Genomic DNA, 20,747 nt, shown 5'->3' with positions numbered 1-20,747 from the left:
TTCCAGGTTTTTGCTACCATAAATATCTTTGTACACATAGGATATATTCCTCTTTCTTTGAACTCTTTGGGATATAGGGGTAGTAGTGGATCACTCATAGGGTAGGCACAGTTTAATAACTTTATTATCTCAAATGAGATAATATTGGTAAAGTACTTGGCAAACCTTTAAGAGCTATGTACATGCTAGCCATGATGATGATAATGATGAGGATAGTAATAATTTCAAATTGCTTTACAAAATGTTTTTTTAACCAATTTACAAATCTACTAACAACGCACCAAGGTGTCTGTTTTCTTGCATCCCCTCCAACATTTGCCATTTCCCTTTTTTTTTTGGCAATTTTGCCAATCTGATGGACAAGAGATGGAACCTCAGAATTGCTTTAATTTTCACATCTCTAATTATTAGTGGGGGCAGCTGGGTGGTGAAGTGGATAGAGTGCCAGGCCTGGACTCAAGAAGACATCTTCCTGAATTCAAATCTGCCCTCAGACACTTGCTGTGTGACCCTTGGCAAATCATTTAACCTCTTTCTCCCTCGTTTTCCTCAAATGTGAAATAGGGATAATAATAGCATCCACCTCCCAGGGTTGTTGTGAGGATCAAATGAGATGACACTTGTAGAATGACTGTGAGGGCACATGGCCAATAGTCAGTGCTTAATAAATGTGTATTTCCTTTCTTCTTTATTACATTCCTAACTTGTAATGGTGTAGCTACATGGTGCTGTTGATAGAATGTCAAGTATGGAGTCAGAAAGACTCATCTTCCTAAGTTCAAATCTGACCTCAGACACTTACTAGCTGGGTGACCCTGGGCAAGTCATTTAACCCTGTTGGCTTCAGTTTCATCATCTGTAAAATGAGATAGAAAAGGAAATGGTCAACCACTCCAGTATATTTGCCAAAAAGACTCCTAATGGGGTCAACCAAGAGCTGGACATGACTGAACAACAACATTAGTGATTTGGAGCATTTTTCCACATGAGTATAGATAGCTTGGACTTCTTCCCTTGAAAATTGCCTATACATATCCTTTGACTGTTTATCAATTGGGGAATGTCACTTATTCTAATAAATGTGAATCATTTCCTAACGTAGCTTGGAAAGGAAAACTTTACCATAGAAATGTGCTGCAAAGATCTTTTTCCAGTTAACTGTTTCCCTTCTAATTTTAACTGTATCCCCCCCCATCCTTTCTAACCTGTCCTATTTATAAGAGTAATCCTCCAACACCTTTCTCATCATGTTACAGGTTCAATGGCCCATTTCCTTAAATTCTATACCATCTAAATCTGAATATAAGCTGAGCATATGGTCTGGATTTTTGACTTCATTGATATAAGTAACTCCTGGGTAAAGAAATGCCCTTTATTAATGCAAGTCAGGTTATTCTTATAGAGTTGCCTAGAGTTCAGCAGGGATCCCTGAGACCTTTTCTGATGAACTTTGAGTTCAAAACTATTTTCATATTAATGCTAAGTCATTTTAATATCTAATACATTGTTGATAGTTATAATCCACATAAACAAAAGCTCTTATGGGTGGGGTGTATATCCTAATTTTGAAGAGTTTTATAGGAGTCCTGAGACCAAAAAAGTAGGAGAACTATTGGTCTAGAACGCTAAGAGATTTTGTGAGTTGTCTGTACGCACATAGCCATTACGTGTCAGAATTGGGACTTGAACCTAGGTGTTCTGGGCTTTGAGGCTAATTCCAGATATATCCAATACCATTAAAATGAGATCTTCTTGAAAGGAAAAAAAAGGATAGGTAAACATTTTTTAAAAATATAATTATGTAGGGCAAGCTCAAATTTTAAACAAGACAGATTGGGGGAGTTATATTTGGTTCAATAATATATTTTTTATCCCATCAGTTTCAAACTTCTAGAATCAGAGAATCACAACCCAGAAAGTATCCTTGGTCATCTAGTCCAATTTGCTAATTTTCTAGATGAGGAAACTGAGGTCTAATGAGGGACTTGGGAATGTGTGATGGAACTCTAAGAATCAGAGGAATTTGAGGGTGACTTTTGAGATTCTAGAATTATTTTGCTCCCTCAAACTAAAATTCCACCTGCCATTCAAACTTATTTTGTAATAGACCTATTCAGCAAGTGATATCCCAAAATATTTGGTGTTAAGTCGTTATCACCATCAGTGTCCAAGGAATAATGAGGAGATTCTCCTGCCGTGATACTGACTCAACTCTGTGTGACCTGGGGAACATAATTTAATTTGTCTCCATTTTATTATATCAAAATGGGCACCTTTATTAGCTGCCACAGCTTGATAAAGGATGCTAGGTCAGTATGCCAAATTATTATTTACTTAGTAATTTGATTTTGAAAAACCAAAGGAGAAAGAAATTAAGAAACAAATACTAGGTAAAAGTTTGTTGTTGTTGAGCCATTTTCCAGTCATGTCTGACTCTTTCATGATCCATTTTGGGGTTTTCTTGGCAAAGATACTGGAGGTTTGCCATTTCCTTTTTAAGTTCATTTTACAGATGAGGAAACTGAGGCAAACAGGATGAAGTGACTTCTTCAGGGCCACATAGCTAGTAAGTTTCTGAGGCCAGATTTGAATTTAGGAAGAGGAGTCTTCCTGACTTCAGGGCAGGGGCTCTGTCTACTTCAACACCTATGTAAAAGTCTAGCATCAACTAAGGCTGTTTTCTTTAATTAGCATACTGATATCAAAGAGATGATTGGTACAAGACAAACTTCATATGATAGCAAAAATAAATTAAAAAAATATTAAATAAGTAGATTAATATTAAATAAATAATATGAAATAATGTAATTTTGAGCTGGGAAGGGCCTTTAATGGTCATTAAGTCCAATCCTTTCATTTAATAGAGGAAATTGGCCCATGGAGATATTAATGGGGCTTAGCCAGTGCCAGGCACATAGTAAGAGATTAATGATCTATCTATCTATTCATTCTAAGGTCACACAACTGGCAAATAGCAATGGCAGGATTCCAACTCAACCTAGTTCTACTCCAAATTCCAGGTTCTCTGACAACTACTACATACTGCCGCCTCTCTCTACAGCATTTAGAACAGTGCCTGGCAATATAGGAGGTGCTTAATAAATGCTAGCTGATTGCTCTACTGGCATTTCCTCGTGCTAGTCTTTCTCCTTTCACTTTCTACGTCTAAATTCCCACTACTCTCTGAATTAAAAAATTATTTTAGAACCAGACTTTTTCTCCTTCGACGTATTTCTTAGTTTCTTCATTCCCTCTTTAACTTTAGGCATCGGTTCCAATTTTTGCTGCCCTCGTTTCTCCTTTTCGACCCCTTCCTGGTGCCCTCTTAGCTGCCCACGCTTAATTTCGGTAGCCAGTCTGTTTCAATGAATCACTGGGGGAGCCCTGGAGGAAACCTTTGAGATTACTCTCAAACCTTGTTTGAAACCTTGTTTCCCCTCTTTTGGAGATGGTTTGGAGATGGTAAAACGTATCGAGGTGGCGGTGGGTGGGGTGGAGAAAGGGTGCTCGGAATTGGTTGTGTCTGAGTGTGCACAGATAAAGACGTGGGGCATACCTTCACCCCCGGGGCCAGGCTGCAATGAACTCCTCGAAGTTGCTACGATTCAGGCAACAAGTAGTCTAGACAGAACACGTGAGGTCTAGGCAAAAAGGGGACTTGTATAACCAAGGGAGTCACCTCTCTCCGGTTCGGCTTCCGTCACTTTATAGATCTGATTCAACCCCTTATTAGACAACAGGGCTAATAAAACAGAGGTCCAGAGAGATCCAGCCCAACGCCTTCTGCCCCACTGGATTCGCACCCAGGTCCTGGCACTCCAAAGTCCCGCGCTAACAGAAAGGACTTCTTCCTCTTATCTCTCCCTGCCTTTCTCCTTCCGGCGCGATGCTGGGGATCTCGTTCCCTTGCTATCTGCAATACCCGACAGCTTGTCAGAACTGGTAGCTCATACTGCAACCTTTCCTTCCCCACTGAGAGCCAGGCGAGCCCAGGAGTGCCTTGAGTGCCTTCCCTGCCCCCCCGCCCCACCACTGCCGCGCCTGCGCACCGGCTCTCCTCTTCCCCCGCCTCGCCGGTGCGCAGGCGCGGCGGCCGATGCGAGTGTGCCTGCATGAGAGCGAGAGGAGAAGATGGCGGCGGCGGGGGAAGCGGCGTGAGGAGCCCGGGAGGCGAGCGGGGTCTCCCTGAGGCGGGGGCGACATGGCCCTCCGCGGCCCCCAGGTGACTCAGGGCGCCTGCCGGGGCGGGGGCGGGGGGCCGGCGGTGGTGGGGGCGGGCTGGGGGCCGGGGGCGCCGGGCCCGGCGAGGAGGGCGGGCGGCGTGTGAGGGAGCGTGTGAGGGAGCTGGCGGACGGAGCGGGCTGCGGCCGGGCCGCGGGGGGGACGGGGGGACCGAGGGCCGGGGGCGCGTCCTCGTCCTCCCAGAGGGGGGCCCGGGCTAGGCCCCATGGATTCCGACCCGCCGCCGCAGGCCCGGGCCCCCACTCTCGGGCCGGCCACGCTCCCGGGCGGCCCAGCCGGCCGAGGGGGAGGAGGGAGGAGCCCCGGGCGCCGGGCCTGGGGGGCGGGGGGCGAGGAGGAGGATGGGGGGGGCGGGGGGGCGGGGGGGGAGGCTGGGGCGGGGCCGAAGGGAAAGAGCATCCGCCCTTCCCGCGGGGGCGGGGGGGGGGGGGAGGGGAGGGTCGCGTCGCCTTCCACCCCCACCCCCGGACTCCTCTGCAAGTCTCTCCTTTGGGGCGCCCCAGAGGTTGCATGAAAGCCCACGAGATTTGGGCGACCCGGGAATCCATCATCCCCCCAAGAGCAGCCGCAGCCGCCTTCCCAGCAAGGGGAGGGGAGGGGGCGTGTAGGGTGTCTAGGATTCTGCCTGGGGGGCTCTAGATCGTCCCCGAGCAGGGGAGCCCCTAGCTCGTTGGGGCATGGCCACCTGGGGAGCTGCTACTTTTCCCCCACGTCTTTTTTTCTTTTTTTTTTTTTCCCAACTAAGTTTATCTTTCTGCGTCTCTTGTAAGGATACTATTAGAAGTCCCCAGCACTAACTGAATCGTGAGTGACATCTCAGAGGCAAATCCTCCCCGACCTAAGTTTACAGGTTAAGGACCCTCACTGATAGAGGGCATAGGTCGTGTAGTGCAACTTGGTTTTGAGTTTTCATCTATTGCCCTCCAGCTCTCCTTATTAAGCTTACTCATCACTTCTGGCACATAGTGGGCGCTTAATAAGTAGTAGTTGAGTGACACTAATGAAGTCATGGAAGAGAGCTCCCGGGATTTGCTGTCAGGAAAGGGGGCCCCAAATCTTAAAGTGTGTGACCTTGTATGAGTCACTGCCCCCTCCTTTTCTCACCTTTGAAATGACGGCTTTGGACTGGATGATCTTCGGTCCCTTCCAATAAGAACCTACCTGTAAGAGTACCTTGTAAGCTTTTAAGTTTTAGAAGCTTAATTACGTAGTTCAGTGATACAATGAAAAAAAAAATAATGGAAAGACTAAAATGTTACCTATTTTCCTTGCTAAGGCTAGAAGAGGGTGTTTTTTCGTTGTGAAAGAGGAAATGTTTACCTGACGTTTTATATTTTTTAAAAATTAAAATTGCACTAGATAAAAAGCAGCATGTAATAGGTATTACTTCTGGAGCCTGATTTATTGCCATGCACCCTTGAAGGGATTGCAGTTTCTGAAATGTTTAATTTTATTTTATATCAAACATTTAAAAATCAAACTATGAAGCCAATAACAAGGGGAATAAGTTTTTATTAATGATAGGACCTCTTTTTAAAAGTATGAAGTTAATCCGGAGTGTTTATATGTTTTCTTTATATGATAATGATTTTAATACCTGTTGGCAATAATGAAGTTGTATGTAGTGTGAAACTGGAAAACATGGACATCTTATCTTCTTTATATTCTTTGCTTTTTTTTTTTAAGTAGAAAAAAAATTTTTATAGGAGGTAACATTTATGGGATTCTGAAATTCTGTGAAATCTTATGGCATAAGATTTTTTTCTCTTTCAAAAAGCCTTTTTTGCTTTCATTTTAACACATTTGTTTTTTCCACAGTTCTTGCAAAAATATTACAGCTTATTTTTCCTAATGGAACAGTGAGCGTGTTTTCTTGTATGATACTATTAGTAGTAATTCACATTTCTGTTCACCTAACATAATTTAAAATGGGAAAGCATTATTAGGCATAGATTGGTTCTGTCTATGCCCTGTGCTAGACATGATTAGATTCATAGTTTTAGAATTGGAAGTTACCCGGTCCAAATCTCTCATTTTACACATGAGGAAACCTATGCCCCAGGAGTTTGTGGCTTGCCTAAGATTATACAAGAAGTAAACTGAGTTTTCCTGCCCCAAATAGAGTCCTCTTTAATGCATCTTCAGTAAGTTTGTGAGAAAATAAAAGTTGATTAATTACTTTTATCATTTAATTTGAATTAATTGGCTCATCTTGTCTTTGGTATATGGTTACATCATTTATAAAGGAAATATTTGTTAAAATATTTACAACATTTTGCTTTAAGAATAGTTGAAGAAACAAAATATTAAACTTATAGAGAATGCAGTAAAGGGAAATCTTTAGTATATTCCTCATGATTTTATTTTTTTGTTATCCGGAGTTTTACTAGATAACTCATCTTATTAAAATAAAGCTACTTATTAAGTGGTAATTTGAACACTTAAGTCCTGAATTCAAGATTCTGTCAAAGTTTACTAACCTTTGCAAATCAAGGTGGTTGTTGGGTTTTTTTTTTTAAGTATCTAATGATTTACTTAATAGATGCCTAATATTAATAGTTATTTAAACTAGAGATTGAAAAAAGAACAAATACATTTGCTATTTGTACTTCAACTTTGAAGAATAACAAGTTCTGAATTAATGATAAAGCACTTAATAAGCATTGACTATGTTCTTGGCACCTTGAATGCAGATTTATGAAAGCATCAGGGTCCCTGCCCTCAAAGAGCTTTCATTCTAATTGGAGAAGACCAACACTCATAAAGTGTTGAGACAGGGAGTGGGTTTTGTTGGGGAAGTCACAGGGATGGCAAGTAGAGGAAGAGGCAATTAATCTGGCATATCTTTTCCACAAAAGGTAGTATTGATTTGATTACTTATTCAGAGCTACAGGTGGAAAACAGGGAGTAGGGGTGGAAGGGCAGTATGAAGATGCTATGCCTGGGTAGGGCTAAATATGGAAAATTCTAACCAACCTGGAGCCTGTGGCCCTAGGGTAAGGAACTAGAGTTCTGTTTCACTTTGGAACTGAGGCAGAGAGTGGAACCAGGGGGTATGGCATGAAGATGGCTGGAGAGCTGTTCGAATTTAAATTGGTTAGAACCTGTGCTTTGATAATAGGAAAGTGTTGACATGAGCCCAGGTGCAAACTATAAAATAAGTTCTAATGTGGAATTTTAAAACATTTTAAATTTACTTCTGGACGCTAATATGAAAGTACATAAAATGGTTAGCTTCTATAATTGGAAATATAAATTAACCACTAATTAAAAATTTTATTTTTCTTGCTCTTAAGTTGGAAAAACTTCTCTGTACTCCCTACTTCCACTCCTCCTCAACCCCCACCCCCAAAGTTGTATGTTTATACAGTGTAAAGATTGTGTAATCATTGAAGTCAAGGATAGGGATAGGGACTAGACTTATGATTGGTGGGTGAAGAAATTACTGCAGGTAACTTAGTACTTTCTCTACAACTTAAGTTTTGCAGTTTCTAAAGTGCTAAAAAGTTAAATGACTGTCTGGTGGGATGGAAACCTAGGTCTTCTTGGCTTTTAGGTCACTACATCATACTGCCTCTCACTGAAGCCAGACATTAGTTAATGTCCTTGATTTATGATTAACAACTGTTTTTATTGATGTATTCTTTATACATATCGTTTATAAACCTTTGTTGGCTTCTCAGACATAGTGAACAGTCACGTTCTGGAATATTTGGTATATATTTTTCTTTTAATATTAACCATAATTTAGACATGTTCTGAGAAAAGACCTAGATATTAAATTTATGAAGTTGGCCATTTTAACTACTTTAAAAATAGTTTCTATGAAATTTCACAGTAGATTAAACTGGATCTTTATTATAAGTGTAAACTTTTGTGCCTGTCACATGATGAGATGAGATCCATTCTTTAGGTAATTGGAACCCCTTGGAATGGGGTCCAATATTGACCTGGCCCTATTCTAAATTCAACTCTGCTACATGTAGTCTTGTAGTGGGGTTCCTAAGTACTTCCTTGAGTCTGTATGTATTTTATTTAAAATTGATTGAATTTTAAATGTTTCATATAAAGGACCTTAGAGGGAAAAATATCAAAGAAGGGATGATTTATTCTGCACATTTATTGCTAAGTGATGGAAGAGTAAAAGCAAAACCCTAGATGTGGCTTAAGTATTAAAAATTATGTTCAGTTCTGGACACTGTGGTTTAAGAGGAATATTGATTAGCTGGAGATAGTTCAGAGTAGAGTAACGATCAATCAGTCAATAAGTTTTAAGCACTTACTACATGCCAAGAACACAAGTACAAAAAATGAGACAATTTCTGCTTTCAAGGAGCTTACATTCTAATGGGAGAGACAACTACATAAATATAAAGTCAACAGATACAAATGTATACAAAGTAAAATACAACATAATTTGAGAGGGAGGGAAGCTGACAGTTGGGTCAGGTCACGCAGAAAATAGTGCTTGAGTTTATTCTTAAAAGAAGGTGGAGAGTGTGAGGCTGAGGTGAGAAGAGGGAACACATTTCAGCTATTTCCGATGGCCAACTCAAAGTCTTGAAGAAAGGCGGTAGAGTGTCCCATGTGAGGAGCAGAAAGAAGGCTGCTTTGGCTAGATCACAGAGTGTGAGAGAGGAGTAATGTCTGATGAGGCTGGAAAGATAGGTTGGGAAAGATAGCTAAAGAGAGTTTATATTTCTTCCTAAAACCATCAGGAAGCCATTTGAATTGAGTGAGCATAGAGGTCACATGATGAAGAGCCTTGAGTCCCTAGATGAGAAGACTTGTGAGACATGATAGCTGTGTTCAAGTATTTGAAGTACTGTCTTGGAAGGAGGGATTAAATTTATTTTATTTGGCCCTAGAGGGCAAAACCAGGAGCAAAGAGTAGAAATTTAGAGGCAAGCTTAGGCTCAATTTTAGGAAAATTTCTTAACAATTAGAGCCATCCAAAAGTGAAATGGATTGCCTCAGAAGATAATGGATTTCTCCTAGTTAGAGATCTTCAAGCAGAGACTGGATGACCAGTATGTTATAGTGGATATTTCTTTTGATCTAGACTATTGCTAAGCCCTTCAAACTCTGTAAATTCTCAGATTTTATAGTTGAGGAAAGTTGTCAATTGTCTTTGGATTTGGTTCATTAACCAATCTTTATTGTATAGTGAGGATTTTGTTATGCATGAGCTTTTAGAGTTGTATGTTAAATATTTTGCCAAATTCTTGTTTCTTACATTAATATATTAAAGAATTGAAAAGCAACCAGAGGAATTTTGGTTATAAGTTTTTTAACTCTATTGGTATATTTCTGTTGCCTACCACATATGCAACATTCTGTTTTGTGAAAAACAGATAAATCTATAATAGAATTTGCTGGCCCTGGACCATTGGATTACAGTCTTTTGTCACTTTAGTGCCACTTCAGCAGTATGGATGTTAGTTTCCAAAGAATTACATATGCTTGTATTGCAGTTTTCCTTTTTATTGGGACTTTGTGTGAACATACACATGGGGGTGGATGGGTCATTACTGAATAGTATATGAAGCAAAGATCTTTAGAATATAGATTTTATGGGGGGGAATTTGTTTCATATGGTGATAATGTTATAAAGATTAATGGACAAGTAAGCTAGAGAACACAGATATTCTTCTGTATCATATGCATACAGCACATATCCCTTTTTTAGGACTTTTGGTTGTAGCATTTGGGTGCCTTTGGCAGTCAACAAACGTTGCAGTAAGATCTTTTATTCTTTATTTCTTACAGTCATTTGTATGATTCTAAAGATGTGGTCTGTGGACTCTCTTTTGTGAAAGCATGTCCATTTCTTTTAATCACCTCACCAAGGTTATCTCTGTGTATGTAGATAATTCTCATAAAAATTTTGTGTATCTGGGAATGGAAAGATTTATGGGCCAGTAGTTATTGATATTTTCTTTGTTGTACCTTCTTTTTAATATCTGATACTTTTCCCATGATTTAAATATTCTCTCCTTTTTTAAAGGATAAAGGTAGAATCCATCCTTGCATAGGAGAGAGAATTGATCCCTCATCATGTACCTTGAATACTCTTCCCTTGAAATTGTATTGTATCCATCTTGAATTTTTGTGTTTCAGTCTAAGTCAAAGGATTTCTTATAGATAGTGAAGCCATTTCATTGCTGCTGTTTGGGCATGACATTGTGCTGGTTGCCTCAAACCCTGGAACATTGCCTCCTAAATGAGATCCCTGATTTTCCATACAGTTAAAAACAAATAGATAAAAAAAGTCTGTTGTCTGTGTCAAACTGAAATAGAAATGAGGCACACTAATCTCATACATAAGAGTTCCTGTGAGCCATATATGTTTTAAAATGTAATGTTATTTATGTTTTATTGTATTTTTATTTATTTTGTTAAATATTTCCCAATTATAGCTTAATCTGGTTAGAGCTGTACTCAGGAGTGTTGTGAGAATGTTGTGGGCACGTGTTCAACACCTCTAGTCTAGAACAGTGGTGGCAGATTCAAATAGAAATGGACTTCTAAACTGTACATAAGTATCCCCTGCAGGCCATATGTTGACTTAGAGCATGTTGACTTAGAGAACCACACATGTTTAAATATTTCTTTTTTTATTAATACATCAACCCATTAAAATCAGATAGGAACTACATTTTAATCTGCTTCAGGCCACACTCGGGAGTGTTGTGGGCCATGAGTTTGACACCTCTAGTCTAGAGTAAGCTATGCATTTGGATTGGTGGACAATCTGAAGAGCTTGATCTTTAGTATACATATCTTCAGCAGACAGTGCAGGTAGACTGAGCTGAATCCAGAATTAGACAGGAGGAAGAGAGTAGGTTGGGAAAGGACCTCAAGTTTTCAACTAAAACAAAGATCCATCTTTTTAACACTGGTATTCTTCTAGTGATATTGGATGGCAGTAACTCATAGAATACTACAATCTTCGAAGGGGCTGTCTAGAAGATAATCAATTAAGCAATCATCTTGCATTTATTAAGTTTCTACTTTGTTCCAGGCACTGTGCTAAGTGCTGGTGGTACAAAGAAAGACAAAAGCCCGTCCCTGCTCTAAAGAAACTCTTTGACTAATGGAGGAGATGACATGCAAAGAACTATATTACAAACAAGATATATACAGGATAACTTGGTGGTGATCTCAGAGGGAAGTAATTAAAATTAAGGAGGACCCAGAAAGGCTACTTGCAGCTGGAAATGGAAGGAAACCAGGAAAGGTAGGAGGTGGAGAGGAGTGAGAGAGTTCTTGGAAAGGGGGTCCTGGGGTAGAGTATCTTATGCATGGAACAGTAAGAAGGCTAATGTCACTGGATCACAGGCAGACTGGAAAGGTATGATGGGGCTTTTAAAAATCAAACAGAGGATTTTATGTTTGTGCCTGGAGGTAATAGAGAGCTAACATACCCCACTCCCCATGCTTTAGGCAAGGCGGTATTATGGTCAGACGTACACATTAGGAAGATCCATTTGGCAGAAGAGTGGAGGCTAGACCATAATGAGGAGGGACTTGCAGCTGGGACAGCAGGCAGCAGGCTATTGTAGTAGTCCAGGTATGATGTGGCAGTATCAGGAGAGAAGGGGGCATATGCAAAATAGGTTATAAAGGTCGAGTTGGCAGTATTTGACAACTAATTGGTAGAGGATGGAGTGAGACAGTGAGGAGTTGAGAATGACATCTATGTTTCTAGCCTAGTTTCTAGATGACTGGGAGGATGATGGCACCCTGGACAGTAATAGGAAAATTAGAAAGAGAGGAGGGTTTGGGGAGAAAGACAATGAGTTCAGTTTTTTGACATTTTGAATTTAACGTGTATACAGAACATCCACTTTGAAATGTCTAGTAGGCAATTGGATATGCAAGACTGGAGGTCAGTAGAGAGGTTAGGTCTGGCTAAGTAGATTTGAGAGTCAGCTGCATAGAGACATGATAATTGAAACTTTGGGAGCTTATGGGAACACTGAGTGAAATAGTACATAGAAGAAGAGGGCCCAAGTCAGTCCTGGGGGACACCCACCATTAGTGAGTGTGACTTAGATGAAGATCCAGCAAAAGAGACAGAGAAGTAGTGGTCAGACAGGTTATAGGAGAACCAAGAGGGAGCCATGTCATAGAAACCTAGGAAAAAGAGATTTATCGAAGAGGAGTAGATGATTGATAATGTCACCAGGCTGCAGAGAGGTCAAGAAGGAGGAGGCTTAAGAAAAGACATTTAATAATTAAGAGATCATTGATAACTTTGAAGAGAGCAGTGTGTGGTGAGTGTAAATAAGCTAAAAACAATTACAAAGGGAGAATTATTCTGGAAAAGTGGTGTAAAGCACACAGCCTACAACACTTTCGCAAAACCAGATTAAAATATAATTGTAAAATATTTAACAAAATAAATGAAAATGCATAAGAATAGAGATAGTGTTAATATGTGGTTTTCTAAGTATATCAGCCCTCAGTTCCCCTATGTACAGTTTAGTGACCCTCTTTCTATTTCAGTTTGATGCTACTGGTGTAAAGAGTATCATCAGAGAAATATATAATTGTAAAAATAATGGGCCAGTCAGGTAATGAGAAAATAGGCTCTCCATAATGTTAGGTGGACACCTTGTGTCGAATTTATCAGAGGACATGGATGAGCACGGATGATCAGTCATGGCTGGATTGTGATGTATATTGTTGGAGGGAACACTGCTGAGATAATAGCCAATTGGAGTGTTTGGGTGAGGAGAAAAAGCATGGGGAATGTAGGTAGTAGAATGGGTACATAATAGCTCACATTTATACAGGGTGTACCAAAATTCTTAGTACAGTTTTAAGCTCTAATCAATATTGGAGCTATTTAAAAGCTATTTGTCTCTAATGATAAGTTTGAATAGCTCCAATATTGATTTAGAGCTGAAAACTGCACTAAGACTTTTGGGATACCCTATGTGGTACCTTATAGTTTACAAAGTATTTTTGTTCTTAAACCGAGATGTAGAGAGTGATTTGATCTCAATCACAGCTGATGAGCCCTGTCCCTTCTGCTATTTTTCAAAATCAGCCTGCCTCCATAGATGAGTATGTGTGTGAGTTTAGGGATATGAGTGGTTGAAGTAGTCCTATTCTTCTCTCTTGGGGCCAGTTCAATTCAGTTCAGTCCAGTGAAGGTGGAGTCCCAAGAAGTGCAACTGGTGGGAAATAGTTGGACTGTGAGCCTTCTTTAAATGGAAAGTAGGAGTTATTTGCTCTGCCCTCCGGATGTGAAATCAAAAGGGTTCAGGCTACTTAGGGTACAGAGGAGCTGTGAGTACCAAAGCTGATGTAATCTCAGGGATGATGAATTTCCTGGCGATGAGCTTTTCATAGGTAAATGAAGATAGTGGAGTCAAATCCAAGGAGAACAGCTAGCTGGATGTGAACTAATTTTTAGATGGAGGCTTTGGGAGGTGTTTTTCTTCTACCTTTCCTTTCTAGTTTTTATATGAATATTCCTAGATCCCTCTCTTTGGTTTTTGCTTATTACTGCTGGCCCCGTTTCAGGGTTTCCTCAGTCTATTCTTCTGGGTCTAGTTCTATGCCAGCCTTATATTTCCTGAAGTCTTCCCTAGGGTCAAGACATGTCAACAAGCATTTAGTGCTTATTTTATGCCAGTCACAGTGCTGTGTCAACTGTCAAAAGAAAGGCAGAAAGATAGTCTCTGTCCTCAAGGAGCTTAAATTATAATGGGATAGTCAATATATAAATAAGGAAAGAGGGGAAGGGAACAAGCACTTATTAAATGCCTACTATGTGCTATCTAAGCACTTTATAAATATCTTACTTGATCCACATAACAACCCTGGGAGGTAGATGCTAATATTTTTCTCATCTTACAGTTGAGGAAACTGAGGCAGACAAGTTGAGTTTCTTGCCTAGGGTCACCCAGCTAGTAAGTGTGTGAGGCCAGATTGAACTGAATTATTCTTGACACCAAGCCCAATACTCTATCCATTGTACCACATAACTAGGTATATACTGAACAAATAGACGTTTTGAGAGGGAAAGGCATTGACATCTGTTGTAATCTGGAAAGGCCTCTCAGAGTAGGTGAAATTTGAGCTGAGTCTTGAAGGAAGTCAGGGAAAGTAAGAGGCTGAGATGAAGGAGCAGAGAATTCCAGGCATGGGGGACAGTTTGTATAAAGACACAAACTACAAGGGACTACAAGTAAGCCAGTTGCAGAGTGTGTAGAGGAGAATAAGTTGTAAGTTGATTGAAAAGATATGAAGGGGCCAGGTTATGAAGAGGTTTAAAATACCAAACAAAGGGCTCTTTATCCTGAAGGTAATGGGAGCCCCTGGAAGTTATTGAATGTATGGACAGAGTGGTATAAAGTCAGACCTATGCTTTTGAAAAATCACTTTGGCAGTTGAGTGGAGGGAGACTTGAAGTCGGGGAGAATCAGTTATAAGACTGTTGGAGTAGTTCAGTGAAAGGTGATAACCTGAACTAGGGTTGTGGTTGTATTAGTTGAGAGAAGGGTATATATATATATATGTATATATATATATATATATATATATATGAGATGTTATAGTGGTAGAAATGACATGATTTGGTGATGGGTTGTATTTTGGGGGAAGTAACAGTGAGGAATTGAGGTTAACACTAAAATTTTGAGCATGGGTAACTGGGAGGATGATTGGTGATACCCTCGACATTGGTAGGGAAGTTAGGAAGTAGAGAGGGTTTTGAGATTTGTAGATGCCTAAAAAGAGGTTGGTTTATGATATGGGAATGGGACTTAGGAGAGAGATTAGGGCTAGATTTGTAGATCTGAAAATCATCTGTATAGAGATGATAAAACCATGGAAGTCAATGAAATTACCAAGTGACATAGATGGAGAAGACAAGAGGGCCCAAGATGGAGATGAAGCAGCAAAGGATAGAGGAGAGCCAGGAGAAAGCAGGGTCATGAAAACCGAGTGAGGAGAGAGTATCCAAAAGGAGGTGATCAACAGTTAGGTTTGAGTAATTCGCTTTCAGTTCTTTGTAAGTTTTCTAGTTCCCTCTCAGGGTAGCTTGCTCAACTGGTCTCCTCCACATTTATCTGGCATCATTATTCCTTGACTAGTGGTAGCTGATTCTGGTTTGCCTCTGCTTAGTTAAGGAGCAAGTATTGTTTTGCTTCCTGTGTTATGTGGAGTCAAATGGATTGGAGTAATACTGGTTGACATTATATTTTTAAAAAAATGATATACATATTTGTTAATGACTCTTATGTCCTCCAGATCATAATGCTTCAAAAAAGGCTGCTTATCAACTCACTCCCATAAGTTCATGAAGTAGGAGTAGATGAAAATAATTATTTTCCCCATCCAAGTTCATGGAATCCTTGAAATCTATATATCTATAGACCCCTTGGGGGTTTATGAATCCCAAAGTTAGAGAATCCCTGTTCTAATCTAGCACTTGTGAGATAAACTGAAGGAGAAGGTGAAATGACTAGCAGAAAAATCAGTTACTTAGCAATAAAACTGAAATACAAGTGAGGCTTTGTGTGCCATCTTTCCTCTACTAAAAAAAGAGGATTTCATGAGAGAAATAACCATTTTTATGATAACATTAGCATTTGGGGGGGATATTTTGAGAGGGACATTCAACCTAGGTGTCATCTAATCAGCTATGAGGTCCTGTCAATTCTACCTTTCTTAACATCTCTCACATTACCTATTCTGTCAGGTGACACTGCTACCACTCTTGTGTGGACCCTCATCATTCATCATCCCAAGCTTGTACTATTGCAATAGCCTCCTAAATGGTTTTACTACCTCAAGTCTCTCCCCACTGTAGTCTACCCTGTACTAAGCAGTCAAAGTGATTTTCCTAAAAAGCACAGGTTTGCTCATATTATCCCCATCTCTCCTTGTTCAGTAAACTCCATATTATTTCTAGAACCAAGATCCTCTGGGATTCAGAGCTCTTTATAACCTGGTGCCCTAATCCTCCTTCCCCCCAATTTTTCAGTCTTCTTACACCTTGCTCCCCTCCATGTACTGTCCTCCTTGTTATTCCTCACGCAAGACCACTATCTCACAGCTCTGGGCGTGGGATTGTCCTTGACCATCTCCCATATCTGTAACTCTCCTGCCTTAACTCTGCCTCCTGACTTCCTTCAGGTTCCTAGGTAAAATCTTACTTTCTGCAAGAAGGCTCTTTGATTGACTGGTTCCTCTCAGAACTTCTATTTTAAGGAGGTCTAAGCTAGCCATAGTTTTCTTCATTCCCCTCCCAGCTGCACTCTTTATTTTCACAAATATTCTTGCAACCACACCCCTTCCATCTTCATCTCTTCTTTGTTTCCTATGTGTTGAGTTCCCCTCATTAGAATGTAAGCTCCTCCCAGTGGATAGAGCACAGCCCTGAAGTCAGGAAGACCTGAGTTCAAATCCGGCCTCCAACCAAACACTTGACACTTATTAGCTGTGTGACCTTGGGCAAGTCACTTAACCCCAATTGCCAAAAAAAATTAAAAAAAAAAAAAAAGAATGTAAGCTCCTTAAGGGCAGGACTGTCTTTCTGCTTATATTTGTGTTCCTAGTGTTTAGAATAGCACTTGGCACCTAGTAAGCACTTACAAAATGCTTATTGACCATTTGACCATTCCAGACTTACTTTACCTTATACTTTTCTCCCTTCCCCCCCTTTTTGGGGGGTTGGTATTTGTTGTAGCTTGCATTATGCATCTTCTTATGGACCACATAGCCTTGGAGCATGTGAAATAGTCTGTTAAAAAAAAGATAGATTTGTACAGCTTTTTCATGAACACATTTGTTGTCTTTAAGTGAAATAAACTCTTTTTGTTACTTTTTAAAACTGGTTGTCAGTGTTGTGCATTTACATCTTGTTTTAGGTTTTCTTGTGTAAAACTATGGCATTATCCTTTGCAATACATAAGTAGTATGTTTTTATTTTCATTTTGTCCATTTAAATTTAGTCTAGATATATGAGCTAGAGAGTTTTATATCTTAACTGTTTTCGTTGGCTTTTCATTTCTAAAAACTTTAGGTAGCTATCACTTTCTTTAAAGAAATAATAGTGGAGAGTATTCTCTTTTTAGAAACATCTCGCTTGTTGTCCCTCCCCTTTTAGTACTTTCTCATTACTGCTGCTGTGATTTCCATTTCTGCTATCAACCCTATAATTTACCAATTTAGCCCCACACTGCCCTCTACTTTAGAATTCCTTTATGCCTTGTCCAGGATTTGCCAAACCCCAACCCTGAATTACTCCCACCATCTATTACTGCTTCACCTATTCATATGCTTTAATGGAGTTGGAGGAGCTTGAGAAACTGAACTGACTTGGATCCACTACAAATTTGTTGTTAAATCTCAATTTAAACATTGAAATAAGGCAATCCCTTTACTTTGTAATTGATTCTTTATCCCACTCTCCACAGAAGCTGTTCTCTGAACCAGGGATGGGGAACCTGTGGCCTCCACTAAGTCCAGGTTTTACAGAACAAATCCTTTTATGAAGGGGATTTATTCTGTGAAGTTTGGATTCAGTCGAAGGCCCGCACTTGAGGTAGAGGGCCAAATGTGGCCTCGAGGCTGCAGGATCCCCACTTCTGAGTCTGAACCTTCTCTTCTTAAACTTTTTTCTTCTGTGTCCTCTCAGCTCAGGACCTAATACTTTACTGAGAAAATAGAAGATGTTTGCCATGAGATCTTACTTCTCTTAATTCTTCATCAAAACCGCTTGACTTGGTTATTTACTCTTTCCTTTATTTGTCTCTGATAATCATTTGGCCTTTCTTCTTGCTAAGTCCAACTCTTCTGTGTGTGTCCTTTATCTCATTGCCTCTAAAAGCTTTCCCACTTAATAATCTTCTCTTTTATATTCACTTACTGGTGAATAGCCATTTATTGGTTTCTTCTATAATCATTATTGATCAGTTCTTTCAGTCCTGTTTGATCCTTTGTGACCCCATTTAGGATTTTCTTGGCAAAAATACTGGAGTGGCTTACCACTTCTTTCTCCAGATCATTTTACGGATGAGGAAACTGAGGCAGACTGGGTTAAGTGACTTGTCCAGGGTCACACAGGTAATAAGTGTCTGAGGTCAGATTTGAACTCATGAAGATGAATCTTCTCGTTAGAAACATGAATAATCAAGCAAAATAAATTTCTCCATTGGCTGTGTCTAAAAATATATGTTTCATTCTGTATTCTTGAGTCATTCACTTTTCTATGAGGAGGAGGATAGCATGTTTCATCATTAGTCCTACATAATCCTTATTGGTCATTACACTGATTAGAAGTTCCTAAAGTTTTCGAAGTTTTGGTCTTTATGGTTGTCATTGTCTAAATTATTCTCCTGGTTCTGTCTACTTCGCTTTTCGTTAGTTCATTTAAATCTTCCCAGGTTTCTCTGAAACCATTCCCTTTGTACTTTTTTACAGCACAATAGTATGCCATTATATTTATATACTCTTAACTTGTTCAGCCATTCTCCAATTTATGGGGCACCCCTTTAACTTAATGAGGCAGCTAAGTGGTACAGTGGATAGAGCACTGGGCCTGGGGGGAGGAAGACTTGATATCAAGTCCTGCCCCAGACCCTTACTAGCTATTTGATCTTTGGCAAGTTATTTAACCTTTGTTTGCCTCATTTTCTTCAACTGTAAAATAGGGATAACACCTTTTCCCCAAGGTTATTGTGAGGATCAAATGAGAGATAATATTTGTAAAGTATTTAGCACAATGCCTGCCATATAGTTGGCGCTAGATGAGTGCTATTACTATTATTATTGTTAGCCCCCTTTAAAAAAAGTTATAAATTTTTTTTATGTCCTTAGTTATGAGTTTGTTTTGAGACTTAGTCTACCTCCCTCTAATTCTTCCTTCTCTTTCCCTCCTGTTTCCCTGAGATCCTGGAATAACACAGGAAACAACACCCAAAGAAAACAGCAATGGGATCAGCCCAGATTTTCCCTCCACAAGTGCTCAGAGCCTGTTCCTAACATCAGGTCTGAAGTTAGGAAGTAGGCTGAAAGAACAACATAGCTTGGGTACAAATTAAACCAGAATTTCTAGAAGAGATGAAGCCGGAGTTTTAAAAAAAAGTAAAAAAAATTTTTAACCAATGAAATGAGAACACTAGAAAAAAAAAACTGGAAAAGAAGTGAGAGTTATAGAAGAAAGTGGAATGTTTAGTGAAATGTATTTCTGTACCGAACTCTTTATGTGCTATGTATATGTGTATATTGATACATTCTTGTCATTATTATTGAATGTCTTTCTGTTTACTTGGGTCTTTATTTTTGTGAAAATTGTTTGGGAATTTCAGTTACATAAATTCTCTGTTTGTCTTGGTATATTAATTCCCAGACATATTCATTGTGGGTTTTTTTGGTCATAATTTTCAATAACGATTCTATCTATATCTGTTCCCTGTTCTTTGTTGGTAAGTATAGAAAACCTAATGATTTGTGGATTTTTTAAAATTTCCTCCTGCTTTATTGAAGCTATTTGGTACCTTGATTAATTTTTTTGATACTTAGAAAATAATTTTGTCCCTTTGTCCTTATTCATTGTTTTTCTTTTTCTTGTCTTATCGCAATAGATAGCTTTTCTGTTACTATGTCAAATAATAATGGTGACAGTGTATGTCTCACTTCTGACCTTATTTGGATAGTTTCTGGTGTTTTCCTGTTACAAATAATGCAAGCTCTTGGTTTCAGATAATTTTTAATTATGATATTATGGAAAGGTCTTTTTATTCTTTATATTTTTAATTTAAATGAATGCCATATTCCATCAAAGGCTTTATGCATTTATTGATAAAAATCATAGTTTTTTGTTTTTTTTTAATCCTGTTTTCCTAATGTTGAAGCATCCTTGCATTCCTAATGTAAATGCAACTTTGTTTTAATGTGTAATTTTTTTGCATGTTATTTTGCCAGTATTTTCTTCAATAGTTTTGCATCAATATTGATTGATGGTTTTCTTTATCTGCTTCATTCCTTTTTGGCTTAGGAATCACAAGGAATTTGGTACAGTATCTTACTTTTGTAAGTCTGTATTTAGAGGTGGGAGGAATCTATAAGGTCACTTAGACCATTTGCCTTATTTTTATTGATGAAAGAAACTGAGGTCTTGAGAGGGTAATGACTTGCCTAAGGTCTCACAGAGATAAGTGACAGAGCTATAATCTGAATCCGGGTTTTTCGGTGCCAGATTCAGCTTTTTCTACTGTGCCATGTTTGTTGCCTTTTAGGATTACTCATTCATTAAATTTTTGATAGAATGTGCATTGGGATTTCTTTCAGGAAGTGATTGGTAGATTCTTTCAATTTTTGTTTTACTCTCTGGTTCTAGAATATCAGGACAGTTTTCCTTGGTAATTTCTTTTAAAATGACCTCTAGGAGCAGCTAGGTGGTGCAGTGGATAGAGCACTGGCCCTGGAGTCAGGAAGACCTGAGTTCAAATCCAGCCTCAGACACATAACACTTACTAGCT

The 20,747-nt window shown here is 39.3% G+C and overlaps 1 protein-coding gene across 4 annotated transcripts in view; it reads left to right on the top strand.

The window, feature by feature from the left end:
- The first annotated feature begins 4,131 nt into the window (after nt 1-4,131).
- The window catches only part of USP10 (ubiquitin specific peptidase 10), a 69,622-nt gene continuing 53,006 nt past the window's right edge, over nt 4,132-20,747 (top strand). For all 4 annotated transcript variants that reach the window (XM_027846440.1, XM_027846426.1, XM_027846431.1 and 1 more), the window contains exon 1: nt 4,132-4,222. In XM_027846440.1, the coding sequence (XP_027702241.1) occupies nt 4,202-4,222 (21 nt within the window). In that variant the 5' untranslated portion in view covers nt 4,132-4,201. The remainder of the gene's footprint in view (nt 4,223-20,747) is intronic.

Source organism: Vombatus ursinus, unplaced genomic scaffold (assembly GCF_900497805.2).
Source record: "Vombatus ursinus unplaced genomic scaffold, bare-nosed wombat genome assembly UNPS02005286.1, whole genome shotgun sequence".
Taxonomy (NCBI): Eukaryota; Metazoa; Chordata; class Mammalia; order Diprotodontia; family Vombatidae; genus Vombatus; species Vombatus ursinus.
Note: the sequence above shows the minus strand (reverse complement) of the source record. Positions and strands in the feature narration are given on the sequence as shown.